Raw genomic sequence first — 17,069 nt, forward strand, 5'->3', positions numbered from 1 at the left:
TTTCAAAGTCTAAAAAGAAGAAATATATATACCATGTTAACTGTCAGTGTCCCGGCAGAGGGACACTAGGCATGCTTTTTTTATTGCCTTTTTCCCAATCACATATGTAAAGGGTACTTAAAATCTAATGACTGTAACAAGTGATCCATGAGGACTGGTCCCTGATCAGTAGTTCATTAAAAAGTTCTTAAGAGGGCCTCTGAAATCGTTGTTAATGTTTTCATTAGCACCATGCGAGTTGTGGAGCTTAAATGTAGATGATGAATATTTAACTGTTCTATATCAATGTTAAAACTCCAGCAGGTAACTTTTTGTAAACAAATACAGTATTTGTTAAAACTGTCATTATGTCCTGACAGAAGAATATGAGACAGATAATCTGTAGGGCTGGGTAAAAATATCGATTCATCAATGCATTGCAATTATTTGTTTCTCAATTCAATATCGATTCATCAAATCCTATGAATCGATTCATATCCGGGAGTCTCCCGCATATTGATAGCGGCTCCCTGATGTCCCCAAATTAGTTCAAATCTCCCAAAATCTAGAGCTCGCGAGCTCCAAACACGACAGAGGAAGAGTCCTTGCGTGTGTGTGCAATTGTGCACGCGTGTGCCTCACGATGCGCTTTTTTTTTGATGAGTATGCACATTTTGTGTTTCTGTTTACATTTATTTTATAACTTGAATGTATAGGAGGAAATAAATATACTTTCTATTACAGTTACATGCACTTTAGAGGTGTTAATAAAGCACCTGTTTGTTACAGTTGTGGTTTGTATTCAACACATGTACAATATTGTACAGTTTGTTCTGCTAAATAAACCATGACAGGAAACATGCTGGGGTCAATTTGTTCTTAAACATTGGTAATACTGCACGCATTATTTAAAAATATACTCAGGTACTATAATTACTTGTGTATTTACTAATTATTGAATCGATATCGAAGCTAATAAATCAATATCGAATCGAATCGAAATCGAATCGAATCGAAGCCTCAAGAATCGAAATCGAATCGAATTGTGAAATTCCTAACAATACCCAGCCCTAATAATCTGTGAAAAAATCAAGTTCCTCTGGCTCCTCCCCGTTGTCCTATTGCCATTTGCAGAAATACATTCGCTCCCAGTCAGAAACAACCAATCAGAGCCAGGAGGAATGTCTTAGCAGTGTCAATCACACTCGTGTACGCGCTGATCACCCCTCTCTTGCACAGCGCGAGCGCGTACCGTCGTTCGTGACTCTCCTGTTCGAACTCGTTCATCCAAATGAACAAATCTTTTTTCGAGTCATTTCGTTCATTCAACGAACGAAATGACTCGAAAAAAAGATTTGTTAATTTTGATGAACGAGTTCGAACAGGATCACGAACGTGCATCACAGAACGGAGCAAGGTGAGCATTTGTGACCCTGGATCACAAAACCAGTCTAAAGTAGCACGGGTATATTTGTGGGAATAGCCAACAATACATTGTATGGGTCAAAATTATCAATTTTTGTTTTATGCCAAAAATCATTAGGATATTAAGTAAAGATCATGTTCCATGAAGATATTTTGTAAATTTCCTACCGTAAATGTATAAAACATTTATTTTTGTGAGTGACTGCAGCACAATCGCGAACATAAATGGACAACTTTAAATGCGATTTTCTCAATGTTACGATTTTTTTGCACCCTCAGATTCCATATTTTCAAATAGTTGTATCTCGACCAAATATTGTCGGATATTAACAAACCATACATCAATGGAAAGCTTATTTATTCAGCTTTCATGTGATGTATAAATCTCAATTTCAAAAAATGACCCATAAGACTGGTTTTGTCATCCAGGGTCACATTTGTGCTTATAAACCTTAAAGTTTTTTATTTATTTTTGAAATGACCGATCGTTTCGCTAGATAATACCCTTATTCATCGTCTGGTATCGTTTAAATCCCTTTGAAGCTGCACTGAAACTGTCATTTGGTCCTTGAAACATTTGTGTCCTATCGAAGTCCATTATATGGAGAAAAAGCCTGGAATGTTTTCATCAAAAACCTTAATTTCTTTTCGACTGAAGAAAGAAAGACATGGGCTGAGTTTCCCGATAACGTTGTCTCTTAGCGCGCTATGAAGACTCTTAAGGTATAAATTGAAGGTATACCATTTCTAGGTGTGTTCCTCGAACCATGCCTTAGGAAGCCGCTTAAGATATACCTTCTTACGTGCGACGTTACCCGGTGCTGTCCGTGGCGATGGTGCTGAATTTGTTGATATCGATGGCTCGAGAATCAATTATTCCCTCGTGCAGGGGCTGCTTCACTGCGTTATGTGAGAAAGCGGTGTTCTTTTTAAAAGAAGCACTTTAGAAATAGTGGAAATTGCATTTATTTGGACTCATGGGATATTATAAAAAATAAAAATAAAAAAATTGCAAACTAAATTAAACCCTGGATATTTTATATAATTTCGGAAAGAGTGCGCGAACGCACAACCTCGTGCTCAAACGTGTCATGCGTCTAGCCCACTACAGTAACTTTCCGTATGCTATCAAACATGTTTGATATTATCGCAAGTCTTTAGTCTGAGACTAAAAACTGTGAACCCAAGTCTTTAGATGTGAGCTGATAATCTTATAAAGTCTTTTCTAAATCTTTTCAAAGTCTTTAGGTGTACAGAAAGCATAAGATGTAAAGAATCTTTTTGCAGTGGTGCCCACTAGCGGAGTGAACTGCCAACAGTGATAAGGTATAGCTAAGAGTGCTCCAGACCAAACTTCCGAACGTATGACTTACCGAAGGTATACTTAACTAAGAATGTTTCGGGAAACACGTATTAACGATAAGGTACAGCTTAAGGTGTAACTTAAGAACGACGTAGCGTTAAGAAGGTTTCGGGAAACTCAGCCCTGGACATCTTGGATGACATGGGGGTGAGTAAATTATCAGCAAAAGTTTTTTTTTAAAGTGAACTAACCCTTTAACGCTATCTTACTAGCTATTTATAACTTATAGAAAGTATTGCAAAATACATAATGATTTGAGGACCAAGTTTGTTGTCAAAGTATGGGCAGGCCATAGTCAATGTAAAGCATACTGTTGATGTTTCGGCCCTATTAGTGAATGTTCCATAACTGTTTATAATCCGCCGTCAACGGTGGTCCTGCTTACTAGCCTGCGCGTTCACGGCAGGCTCCGCTGTGGAGGGAGGGCTGTAGCGCAGCAGAGAGCAAGGGGGTTGGACCCTGTAAGTTGTGCTTGTTCAAATTGTCAGGCTAAGTCAACATTTTCTCAAAACTCCCCACTGCAGCTTTAACGTTGTGTTTTTAAAATTATCTCGCTGAAACAAATTAATCTAACAGATTAATTTTAACAGATTAATGTTAAAATGCAAAGTTTGTATTAATAATGTTTAAGGGGTTAAAAATTTACACAAAATGAAATTATATTAACAGAGTGCCAGTTGTGCATCATGTTTCTTAAAGACTCTTTGGAAAATCACCTAACTTTAAATTACACTGGCAGACAAGCAGGTATCAAATTAAACAGAGAGATTGTATGCTTCATAATTTATGAGCTAAAAAGCTCTGACATACTTGTACAAACAAATTATGGATGTTTTATTAGATATAGGGGTCTAAAAAGATTAGAAGATTTGCTCCATTTGATTTCTTTTTTCCTCAGCTATAACTAATGATGGGTCTGTGATAGAACCTCTGAGACTCTTGATATGCTCTTAATAAAACAATTTCTTCTCTCACCTCCTTCAGTTCTACAACGAGCAGATAAAGGGATGAATGGGGGAATGGAGGAATGCACATATTTGGAGAACAGATATCAAGGGGCTAGTGGAAGCCGTGAAATGTGATTGGCTGTTCTGCTTCCGCTTGGCTTCTTTGAAGCGGCACTGATTGGCTTTGTGCCTTTATGGGCAGAGGACAGAAACTGCCAGTGTGTTCAAAGCACTCAATACAGTACACAAAAGTATTTGGTGCGAATGAATGAATGAATGAATGAATGAATGAATGAATGAATGAATGAATGAATGAATGAATGAATGAATGAACAAACGAAAGATGGAAGGAAATCATCTCTATTTCTGACATTTACCACAGCCGCCTGAAGCCATGCCCTAATGAATAATGGAAATCACTTAACATGAGCGCTATCCAAGCTCTTATTTTCTCTCCCCGTCTCCCTCTATCTCTCTTTATCGTCCATTCTCTAAAATAAATGTGTCTTTCCTTGAACTGCTCATTTTCATTTCCCTTTCCTTCCAATTTGAATCCTTCCCTAATACGCAACCACCAGTAATTTCCATTCTTTTCAGTTTCCTGATAATAACAGAACATACCAACATAAGGATGAGAGCAGTTAGGCACAGACAGAGACTGATTTGAGTATATAAACATATATTTCCTATCTCTTTCTAACACACTCCACCAACCCAACTCAAATCTGTTCTTGTTTTCCTGCCTCAAGTTCAATAAGGGTACTTAGTCTGATTGAAAGCTATATGAAAGAAACCACTCAGATATACTAGATGTTCTATATCCTGATGTATGTAATTTAAAAGGAAGGGAGGTAACTGTGATTGACTACCGGTCAGAGAAATGGTGCAACTTTAACGACAGGGTTGTCATCAAGCTGAAAGAACAGGTGCCCTTGTGCACAACAATATCTGTCTATAGTTCTGGCTAGAGCTAGTGAGAAACAAGTCTATGAAATTCACTTTCTTTCCTTTAAAACTGATTTTTTTTTAAACCATGGACCAACAAGTATGATGATCCTCTTGTAAAACATAAAAGCTTGCCAAATATTTTTTTAAATTTAACACACACAAATATCTGGTATATGTCAGAAATAGAGATGGTTTTCTTCCATCTTTCGTTCGTTTGTTCGTTCTTTCATTCTTTCGTTCATATACTTACTTATATATATATATATATATATATACATACTACCAGTCAAAATTTTGTAATAATTAAGATTGTTTTAATGCATTAAACATTTTGAAAGAAGTCTCTTATGCTCACCAAGGCTTTTATTATTATCTTATTTACCCCAAACTTTGGAATGTCATGGTTTCCACAAAATATTTTAAACATTGATAATAATAATAAGAAATGTTTCTTATAAGAACCATTGCGGATCTCTGGGGATCCTTGAACCCTGTTTCTGTTCAGAGCCATTTAAATATATTTATAATGTCAAGAATGGGTCTAAAGAGCGGTCTGGGTATATCTGCCTCTCCTGTCCCTTAATTGCCACTGCATTTAAAGCCCTCTGTTAACACCCCTGATCCTTTGCCACTAGGCTGCACCATGTGTGAAAGATAGAGCTTTAAAATGAAATGCAGTTTGATACATATTCAGCTGCAGGATCAGCTGAGCTTAAAAGGCAACCCAGATGGGGCGCAAACCCACAATCCTCAGCTCTAAAATCTGATGCCCTAGCAAGAGGCCACTGGGCTCATATGACAGTATTCCCAACAGCAAAGATCCCCGCTTTGAACCTGAGTAGTAAAATGCTCATTTGACACATATTTCAGTGCTTACCCATAATCATTACTCATTGGGAGATTTTCCTCATGTCAGCAGACATAAGAGATGAAATGAGTTTGACAGTCCAAACAAAGACGCTGAGAATTCCTGGAAAATTGCCAAGAACACTCCTCCATACAAAACAAGTTGATTCATCTTTAACAACCTTAACGAGGGGCCAGTGAAAACACATGCTCGTTTAGATGGCGCAAACCTGTTGTCTCAGGGCTTTCCCATTAAAAAATAACCGATGAGTGGACATGAGTTGAGTGGTCGTGAGGATTCTCAGCCTCATTGTTTGAATAAAGCAGTAAAGGCCAGTTCACACCCAGAATGAAAACTATATTAGCATATACACCATAGCATGATAACATTCTGTCTATTATAAGCATACTGCAGTTATGTCATCTGCAGGTTTAAATGCTCAATCTTGTTAAAGTCTGGTGGATTCTGATTGCCTGTAAGTGTTTTTATCACTCTTTAAGTGATTCCAACAATATTGTCCCTTATCATTGTTATAGTTGTGGTGTTGACTTCCCTGTTTATTCATAGTTATAGTTACCATTATAGTTATCGCCTTTGGTGTGAATGGGCCTTAATACAGACAAATAGTTTTTGTCTGTCATACTCACTCATACTGAACTGCTCTGCAAAAGTGAATAAGACAATGATGTTGGTTAACCTAAATTTGGTTATCAGCAAGCCACATTTACAGCTGTTACTTCAACTAGTGCACTTCTGGCCGCGTGGACTCTCTCTAGTTTGTTTTATTTGTCCACTAATAATGTCCAACACATGCATCACAAGAGCATTGTGTTTCTTTTGTCTCATTTATTTCTGAAAGTAAATCATTGAAATTCCCACTGCAGTGCCATTTCTGCCACATCTCAAATTATATTAGCATTCTGTTGTAGAAATGACAGTGGTGAAAATTACATGTTAAACATTTTTTGAATAAGAGGGCTTGCTATTTTCATAGCTAGCATGCTATGTCTCTTAACTACACATTAAATTATATTTAAATTAAAATTACATGAAATGTTAAATTTTTTTACACAAATTGAAAAAAGTTTGACTCAACAAAACATTTCTGCTGTGAAAAAACGTACCTTTATATTTTTATCACTCATCACGTCACAGGAAGTATTTGATGAAGTATTTTTTTACTAACAATTAATAGAAAGTGATAATTCATATTTTTATGATGGGTTTTCATATTTTAAGAATGAAAGTTTGGCTCTGGAACAACAGTAAGAACAGACCCAGTTGGTTTTAATGTGATATTATATAACTAAGAAAAGATCGAAATCAAATCTAAAAGTAAATTTAGTTTTGTTTTATTTACATTTAAATGTAGTTTTACTAAAAATCAACCCCTGGAATGTAAAAGTGCCAGAAGCCAAATAAACTGTATACCATGTATACCCCATGTATACCAGGATTTCAGGTCCATTTCCAGGCAAACGTTCAAAGGATTACTGAAGGCATAGTTCAGATTCAGTAGCCAGGCAGAATGAGATCTAGACCAAGTGTGTGAGTCTATATGAGCGTCTCTACTCTAGGCTGGTATGCACAACTCTGTGTGAGGCACACAAATGTAAACAGCAGTGATATACAACAGGTCCAGCTGGCAAACAGACAACTGTGTGCTTGTGTCATCATCACGTCTAATGCTGGTGTTCCTCTCGCTTGCTTAGGGCCCTTTCACCTAAAGAAGGGGGGTAAGAATGTGGGTCTAAATATGACAGCCCACTCCACTCCTCAACCCCTTCCATCTCATTTCTCCATCCCCCTCCCTTCAAATCCGATCATCCTCCCCCCATGATCCAGAGCCATACTCATCATAACAACCCTTTTACAACAATGTCTCCCCAAGAGCCAGACACAAAAACACACATGTACAGCTCTGCATCGAAATCAAACTGATGCTGATTTTAAATTAGAAACAACATTCACATTCCTAAAAGAGCCTTGTATGGCATATTATTCCTTTCTGTTCCTATTTGACAGAAAACAGTAATCATTCACATACAGTCACATTTTCCCCACATGCTAGTTTCCTGCAAATCTTCTGGGTGAAGAAGAGCACTAGTAGAACAGTGAGCTGAATCTATACTTGATTCAGGTGGGGAATTGGGGCCTCTTATTTATTCCAGTACTGTGGGGGAACTCAGAGATGAAACAAAGAAGATCCAGCTGACATTCTGGTGATGAGACACATATGACAAGTGAGCTGGCATTGCCACAGGCTGCCCACAACCCAGTAACAAAAACACGCAAAGGCAGAAGCAGAGAAAAGACAGTGGTAGATTTCCCAAATCTTGGCTCTTGAACAATAACTTCATTTTTGTTTCATTACTGAATTAAATGTCTGCATTTTCTTTGAGTAAGCATCATAAAATTCTTCAACTTTAACAACTCCACTAGTACTTCCCTACTTTTCTCATCTCAATATAGCAATGAGAGACTGGCGAGGACAAACAGCATGTCTGCATTGGATCCACGCGGCAACAAGGTCCAATCACAGAGCGAGCTTGAGCGAGACCAGGAACAGCACAGCATCTGAATCAACCTACATCTTAAAGGTGAAGCCTGGATCTGGATCTTTAGCACTCGTTCACTACTGAACTGTGCCAGACACCGAAATGAGGGGCTCTGAGGCAAACATCATTGACCCACTGTTCCAAAGCCACTGTCTGCTCAATAGACAGACATATAGACAGACAGGCATGTTGGCATGATAGCTGACCCATATTTTGCAATCCCCCATTTAACAGCATGGAAGCAAATGGGTCCATGAGCATGCTGGAGAAGTAAGAGTTAAATTATGAATGAGAAGAGAATATCTGTGTAAATAGAGCAGAGATCAGATGCAGATGGGGTGGGTGTGCTGTCTAAAGCTGTTAGATCTTAAGAAAATCACGTCTTTTGTCAATACAGTAAAACACTGTGAAATTAACAAGCAAAGCGTCTCAAGAGAAAACTCATGTGGTCGCTATTGGGTCTCATCGGCTGTGTTATTGCCAGAACGTCAGAATAGGCTATTGCATGGAAACGAGACCCCAAAAACCGGTCAGCATACATTCAGAACGATTGTGTGCGCTTTTCACGCTGTGGTTAAAATATGAACCCCGACAGAAGATCGATACGGTGCTTCCACGCGAGCGCGGTCGCTCTTTTACGTTAATAGACCCAATGATATGACGGAACTCAAGACGCAACATATCTCACTGTGTGTGACACGGAATGGCGCGCGGCCACATCTACTTAATCAGCAGCAGTTGAGTCTGTTTCCCATTGTGTGAGTGAAACCCCCTCCATTTCCTCTCTACATCAGGGAATTAAGGAAAAATGTATCGAGCTGAACGATACACAACATGCCTGTATACGTATGTAAACTATGCGTGTATGTATGCATCTATCTATCTGTCTTCTTTAAGGATAGTGAATGTCATACAGTAGTTCCCCCTGTCATTTTGGTCTAACATAAATAGGCGATTGTATATATTGCATTATGGTTATTTGCTCAAAGCCACTATCGTGATAACAGGTTTCAGATTTTCACCATCTGCATGCTGGTCACGCTCATGAAGAATGTACGGTTCCATGTGTTTAAAGCGTCGTGTCAAACCTCTCACCTTCATGTCATTGACAATCGCCTGGAATAATCCACCAAGAGCCCCACACTCCTTCTCCACAGACTCCACGTTTATATTATCCATCTTCAGCGAATACAGAGCAAAAAAAAAATCCTGGTGTTGAATTACTTCCACAATATCCCGAAGAGACGCGTCTTGAGAGCTAAAATCAGGAGAGTGTTTGTGGGTGAGAGCTTGTTTTCAGCAGAAGCTGTCGGTTTCGTTGCCCAGAGGTTTGAGGCAGATGATGGGGAGAGACAGGAGAGATGTGGGGTTAACTCTCTCTCTCCTCGGCTCCGGATCTACTCTCCGCGGTTGGAGGAGGTTAGGCTCGTGGATGGCCCCGTAATAGTCACGGTCATCTTTGGACAACGAGGCTGAATCGAGTTGAATGGATGTGAGAAGCGGAGAGTGTGTGAGGAGCGATGCATCGGTGCGCCACCCGCCCGGCTGAGACTCGAGTCGTGAGTGAGAGAGTGAGTGAACTGAGCAGCAGCGGCGCAGCGCGGCAGGGCCAGTAACTCGATCTATGCGAATCGTATTGGGCAGAACAGTTTCTCTTGTCACATGGAGGCCAAAGGGAGGAGAGATGGGACACAAACACACAACATACACAGACCAAAGCGTGTCATTCGTTCTGTACAGTCTGAATATGAAAATCTGAAAGACAGACATTTCCAAGGATTATACAGCCTCATTGTCCGATAATGACTTATGTGACTATTTCGGAGCCATCCACGATTATAGCTAGGCTACTATACAGGCAAATATAAATAGCTATTACAATTCTGGGAGACAATGAATTATTAATAATGGCTAATTAGGCTATATACAATTATTTTAAATGAAATATAATATTATAATAATAATAATAATTATTGTTATCATTACTATTATTCATCCTGTCATTTTGCATATTGTTCTGTGTATCTAGTTGAGTATGAAAGATCAGTGATTAGCTATTAAAGGGGCAGTTAGTTCAATGTTCCTAGCCACAAAGTTTTGGTAACCATTGACTTCCATAGTATGGGAATCTTTTTTTTATATTCCACCGAAGAAAGAATGAAATACAGGTTTGAAACAACATGGGTGAGTAAAAAACAGAACTTCCATTTGTTAGTGAACTATTCCTTAAATGAAACCCATCTCAGTTTGGACATAAGGGGTGGGATTCAATCTGCATATATTCAGTGACTGCTTAATGCCCTGATAAATGATAATGAAGCTGAAGTAAGACTTAATGATTATGTCTTACTGCTGTAATAAAAAAAAAAAATCATCTCATTCTCTTGTCACTGTGGAAGGGGGAGGATGAAGCCCTCTCGCAAAGGTTCATAAGCAAGGTCACAGTGTCTGAGTGGCCTTTGCCTCCAAAACCGGGTGTCATATTTACAGAAATACCTCTCCCTCTTAACTCATTTGGGAATTTTCTCACGTTACACCTCTGATCTGCTCTGCTGTTTGCTAGAAATAAGTCAAGGCACTGTTCATGGCCTGCCAATGCGTATTGGCTATACAAGGGGTAGGCAAGTTCGGTCCTAGAGAGCCGCTGTCCTGCAGAGTTTAGCTCCAACCCTGAAAAAAACCCTTACCTGCCTGTATCCTTAGTAATCCTGAAAACATTGAATTGCTTGTTCAGGTGTGTTTGATTAGGGTTGGAGCTAAACTCTGCAGGACAGCGGCTCTCTAGGACCGAACTTGCCTTCCCCTGGGCTATAGGGACAGAGAGATATAATCAGTTCTGTATTCACTGTCTGTTTATTGCCACTTTGCATTATTGTAAGTCACTTTTGTCAGAAAAGATCTGCCTGGACAAATGTAAATGTCTCTCACTCTGAAACTTTATCTCTTTTGCACTCTCTCACCCCGTGTCTGCTGATCTTCACTGTCTGTGGCTATAACAAGGTTCCCCTCCATTTCATACATTACTCAGCAAGACAACTAGACTGCCTGTATCAACATCAATTTGTCCTGCCAACAACCATGCTGAACCACCTGCTTCAGCCATCCTTCATCCCGTTATTAAAATACATATATTACCATATCTTCCACATTTCCTTTCATATCTTTGCAGAAAGTTTTGAAGTGTTTAGAATTTAGTCCCTTCACATTCACATATCTGAGATCTACTGTCCACGAACACGTACTTGGCACCAAATGATGTTCAGGGACTCAGCAGTGCTGCTGTGGTTGTTGTAACTTGTTTTATACAAGTTAGCAATGGTGCAAATCTACAGAGATCTACAGAGTGTGAATTAGAATTTTACCTGAGAGAAAAGTAATTACATTTGGTGAAAAAAATCCAAAAAAATATATATATTTTCCTCTATTTTAAAATATTGATATTGAATATCCATACCACTACATTGCATATTATTTTACCTTCTGCTGCACCCAGCACATACAGATATGCATTCCAATCCCAACTGTTTTCTTTTTCTTTCACACAGAGTAACACAAAGCTTTAATATAGCCTTAACCAAATTCCAAGTACTTTACATCAGATTAATTTCAAGTGGAGCATAAACCCTCCTCCAAACCCCGATTCCTTGGGTCTTTACACTATTAATACTTTAAATGGAGAGAGAATAACAAGGAAAAAAACTAATTCATTTCGTCAGACTATTTCTGGGAAAGATTTCAAAATTTCAAAGCCAAAGAAAACCACTGTCTCATTTTTGGGGTTCTTTTATGCAGTCTCCCAAATACAGTGGGAGATACAGTATAATTTAATATGTATGCAACATCTCATACTTGCTCAATGATGCGTTAACTTCACAGCACCAATGTTATTTTGTACACAAGCCAGTCACAAGGGTTTATTAGGTTCCACCACAAAAAACTTGGGCACTGCGACAATTCCACTCACAGTGAACTGTTTACATTTAAAATCTTGCTTCATGACAATTAATGGGGGCACTGTTATGAAGGGTTAAGGCAACAAGGAAGATATTTTCCCCAAAATAAACCAGTTTGTGTGGATATAAAGCAAGAATCTAAAGACTATGGGTGTGACATGGCACTGCCTTCCAGTGGCTTTTGTTGATCTCTTTTTGTTGAGTCTGATCTTAGATTTGACAAAAGTGATTGAATGCTTATATTGTATAGTACTCCTTGTATGTTTGTTTAGAATGCTTATATTGAGATCTAACAGCAAGACTGCGAGTGGGATTTTGCTTTTATACAACGGTTCAATAAACAAGAAGTTAATACTGAGTAACTTACATTTTAGACACAATATTACCTTTCGCACTGTAAACTGAAATAGTTCCAAAGTCAAAGTAGAACCTTTGTAATGTTCGTTCCTGAATCAGTGATTTTGAATGAATTATTCCACGATTTGCTCATAAAGTAATTTGTTTAGTTCCTGAATTAATCAGTATTTTGAACAAATTGGTTGAGTGAAGGATTCAGTAATTCATAGGCTGCATATTTCCCTACTATATAGGTGGAAACAACAGTATGTGAAAAGAATAGTATGCCTGAATTAACAGTATAAAAATGTATCACGATGACTTTCTACTTCCGACGAGATTCTGAAGTGTGCATCCAATGGACACTTTACTATCCCATCAGGCCACGGGCGAGGATTTGAAAATGGCAGTGAAGTGATGCAACTAACGCTTGTAGGCCACATGAAAATGATACGACGAATGTAGTATTTCTAGATTTATTTCACACATTCATACTATATAGAACATACTGTTTTGACAGTCCTTATTTAAATGTTGCACCAACTCAGGCAATATGGAACTTCGGATGCAGCTACGGATTTGTTTTCGTTCCTGAAGGAATCAATATTTTGAACGAATCAATTGACTAAATGATTCAAGGATCCACTCATAAAGACCGTCACTTTTCACCCCCTTCCGGTGTATCGATGCAACCTGCAGAAAGTCAATTAAAAATCCTCACTACGAAAACACGGATTAACTCAAACTAACATAGGCAAGCAGAGTGTTAAAAACAGTGAGAAACTCTAGAGCTGTAAAACTGCATGTCAGCTACTTGACTGCCTACCTGGACATCAAAAAGGAAACTAATGTGCCCAGAGCAAACTGGTTCAGTTTCCTCCCAAATTAATAGGTTTTGTGGTTCTGTTAAGACTATTATCTGATTGAAATGTTGGAGACCAAAAAATTATTTCATTATACACATTTCTGTATTATCCCTTACTTACCCATCTTAGCCCATAAACTAGGTCAGAATGAGTCATACAACCCACTCTTGCTACATACCCCCTCCCCCTTTTCCTCTCTCTATCCTCTCCTTAACTCTGCTAGACAGTACAGAACCGCCCACAGCTATTTTTCTTATGTTTGAAGTCTATCACACTCCTCTGACTAAATAGATGATTTTCCACAGGAGATTTGACCAGCAATGACCCTCTGGGAAGTTTGACGTCAGTATTTAGCATCTTTATGGGCAAACTGTTACATCCATGTGAATCATCATATGGACACATCAAACTATCAGACATCTTCACAGACTTAAGAAATAAAGGCTTCTTTCATTTCGCTGTGCAGACCACTAAATGCAGCATAATTGTGTTTTCCATCATCCATCTCTGCATATACATTTAATCTATTTTGGTTTATATGATCTTTCTGAAAGGCCACATCTCAGCGCAGTAGCAGATGGAGATTTCCATAAAGTGTGGTGTTGTGGGTAACTGTGAGGTCTCTTGAATAAGGATCATTAGGCCCTTGGGTTTCTGGTAACAAATCTTGCATGCGGGCCTCAAAAACATAGAATTCAGAGACTTGGGTTTTTTTTCTATCACTCTTTGGATCAGTGGCGGTTCTAGACCATTTAAACTGGGGGGGCCAAGATGGGGCCAGTTGTACTGTTAGAGGGGCCAGTTACATTTAGACTTTATTGTTGTCATATCATTTTCTGCACTGCACTGCAGGCATTAACAGGCAAAATACCATGTTTATAATCATTCAATGTATTTGCATTTCCATTATATTTTTACATTTGCATTACATATTCAGTATTAGTCACAGTAACTGTAATTGACATGATGTCCTTCTTTCTCTTCATTTTGGTGAGAACTATAGAGCAAAAGCAATGGGGACCAACAAGCTTATTAATTCATTTACTGAAAATAACTGACTTGCTAGGTAACTATGTCTAACCGTTTACAGGGTTCCTGCACACTTTTTAAAGTCAAATTTAAGGCTTTTTAAGACCTGAAGAAATCTAAAATTAATACCGTACATTAGGGGTGCGCAATATTGACAAAAATATATCTCAATATTTTCAACGTTTTGTTGATAATAATTAGATGATATTTTACTGATTGTGTTTTTGTGCTGGTGCCATGGCTGGTTTAGGCCTGTTGTTGACAGCAGACTCACAAAGATATTCATATTTTTCATATTCTATGCAGTGGTCAGCTCACAGCAGTGACAGAAATTAATTTTTTAATTAAGGGCAAAATTTGCCACCTTAAATTGATTTCCAGGGGCAATTTCACCTATGGACATTCTTTCTAAACTTATTTAGAGTTATGCATCACCTTTTATGTCAAATACTAACATTCAAATTATACAGTAATTTTACTTATTTATACAATAATACTTAGTTATACAATAATTATACAGTACCACTGCTACCAGTCAAATTAAATCATTCAATCAAAATCCATCTTTGCAGTGCAGAGGAGACACAGAAGCGGCATTAATATATTTACCCTCCATTTACAATTGCATAAATAAAGCTATGAGATTTTTTTTTAATCAATGTTTAAATATGAAATGATTTCGAATTTTGAGTTTTAATTAAAGGGTACTTTAAATATGAAACTAAAACCGCCAGTAGGCCGCGGTAAGTCCCTGTCTTAAGTGAGTTGAGGGAGTCATTCATTCAACCGATTCGTTCAAACGGCTGATTCATTCGGGAAAGAAGCAAGTGATTCCTTTCCAAACGCGGATTTCAGTCAAGTAATCATCGCTGTCTGACTCTGCTACGGTTTCATTTTTAAATTCTAGTCGGCGAAATAAAGGGAAAACAAACAATATTGACAATATTGTGTCTAAAAAGTAACTCCCAATGTTAACTTATTGTTAATTTAACTGTTGTATAACATCAATATCACAGTTGCAATTGTGCACGGGAAACAGCGCACTTGTTGATTTGATATTCTAATATAAGAACATAATATGATATAAATATAAGACAAAAACTAATTTGGGGGCATAGGCTACCTATGAACTGCACACAGCAGTGAAAGGACGATAGACAAATGCGATGTCAGCTCACAGTGCCTCCTACTATAGTTTTGATTACAATATCATAATAAAAAATACACATCGCACACCCCATACGCACATAAAGAATGAACTTACAACTGAACTGACATTTACCAGCTTTCTTCTTCTCTCCTCTCTCGCGTGCATGAGACAGACGTTATTCTGCCGCGATTCCCGCGAATGTGATGCGAATTGTCACGTGAACAAGCAAATCCACAAAAATAGAATAATAAAAAATGATAGGCATACAACGATAACAATGATAAACAACGATAGCAAAAAACAGTTTTGTAACTTTGTAAGTTTTGTAATTATTTCACACTCCACATTTAGGGGGGCCACAAGGGGGGCCAAGCTTGTTGTCACAGGGGCACTGGCCCCCCCTGGCCACCCCCTAGAACCGCCACTGCTTTGGATGCACTGCAAACCTCATAAGAACTAAATAAAGATGATCTGGCAACAGTTTATCTGAAAAGTGCCTTCATTCTTGGCTAATTTACTCAGGAAACAGCATTTTTAAATGAGTAAGCACATAATACTTCCCTAACGAGAACACAAAACCCTTATTACACATTCTTTGTAGCATAAATGAAAAGTACAATGTAGAAGTTGACCATATTGACACGAATTACAATTTGGCCATGGCTATATGTTGCTGATATGTATTTATATTAGTGGTGGGCCGTTATCGGCGTTAACGTGCTGCGTTAACGTGAGACTCTTATCTAAAAAATATCGCTGTTAATCTATTCTCAAAGTTGGGTTGGGATCATAAAATAGCTTTTTCGAATATCGTTATATTTTCGCGCAAACTGCGCAGCAGGTATTTTCCTGTCAGGGACACAAGGTGTATACTTGTACATGTTACGTTGATCGTTCCTCTCGTTACTTTACATGTTGTTAAATGAGTTTATTCCAAGCGCGCTGTATCTTTTTTGTGGGCATGAGCGATGCTCAAATTACAAATGAATCACTCTTTTGGGTCGATTCTGTTCAAAGACTTCATCAAACAAGTTGGCAGATCTGTCTAAATCGGTTCGCGAATCAGTTCTGTTTAGTTCCTCACGCACTGAATCGTCTGAACTCTGAACGTTCAATCACACTCGACACGGAGTCGTAACAGGAAGATAAGAACATCAAGAGCTACAGTTTAGTCTAGTGAAAGCAAATCTGCAAATGCATCATATTTTTGCCAGCGATGAAGATCTTTATTAGTTGAACATCTTCTTAAGCTGTCTGTGAATGAATGATTCCACAGGACGATAGGCCTACATTCGATTTAATTTCATTCAGGTAAGACATTTTACAACCAAACAGATTATGACGCCACGATAGCACTACTAAAAAGTATGACATTATCCGTTGGACATATACATTAATTTATAGGCTACAAAATAAATAAGCTACCATTGTGTACAGTTTATGAAATGAACACCCGCCATCCCGCGGTAATGTGTGTGTATTGCGCAGGGGCGTAGTCACACGAATAGTTTACATTGATTGAAACTAATTTGTTTAAAAAGGAGGAGGCTATTGCCGGTATAGGCAGGTTCACATAAAATCATTATCATTTGACATTATTTTTTGATCTAACGAGCATCTGGTTTGGCGATGCAAAAACGGACTGTAAGTTCTACGTCGTGCTTATTG

At 38.3% G+C, this 17,069-nt stretch overlaps 1 protein-coding gene across 4 annotated transcripts in view; it reads right to left on the bottom strand.

The window, feature by feature from the left end:
* mtss1lb (MTSS I-BAR domain containing 2b) overlaps window positions 1-9,695 on the bottom strand; it is a 91,600-nt gene extending 81,905 nt beyond the window's left edge. For 3 of the 4 annotated variants that reach the window (XM_077229335.1, XM_077229336.1, XM_077229334.1), the window contains exon 1: window positions 9,163-9,642. In XM_077229335.1, the coding sequence (XP_077085450.1) occupies window positions 9,163-9,246 (84 nt within the window). In that variant the 5' untranslated portion in view covers window positions 9,247-9,642. Of the gene's footprint in view, window positions 1-9,162 lie in introns of all 4 variants that reach the window. The other variant, XM_077229337.1, reaches the window with a different exon arrangement.
* Window positions 9,696-17,069: the final 7,374 nt, after the last annotated feature.

This window comes from Siphateles boraxobius, unplaced genomic scaffold (assembly GCF_051911475.1).
Source record: "Siphateles boraxobius isolate OS27281-9 unplaced genomic scaffold, OSU_SipBor_1 130, whole genome shotgun sequence".
NCBI lineage: Eukaryota > Metazoa > Chordata > Actinopteri > Cypriniformes > Leuciscidae > Siphateles > Siphateles boraxobius.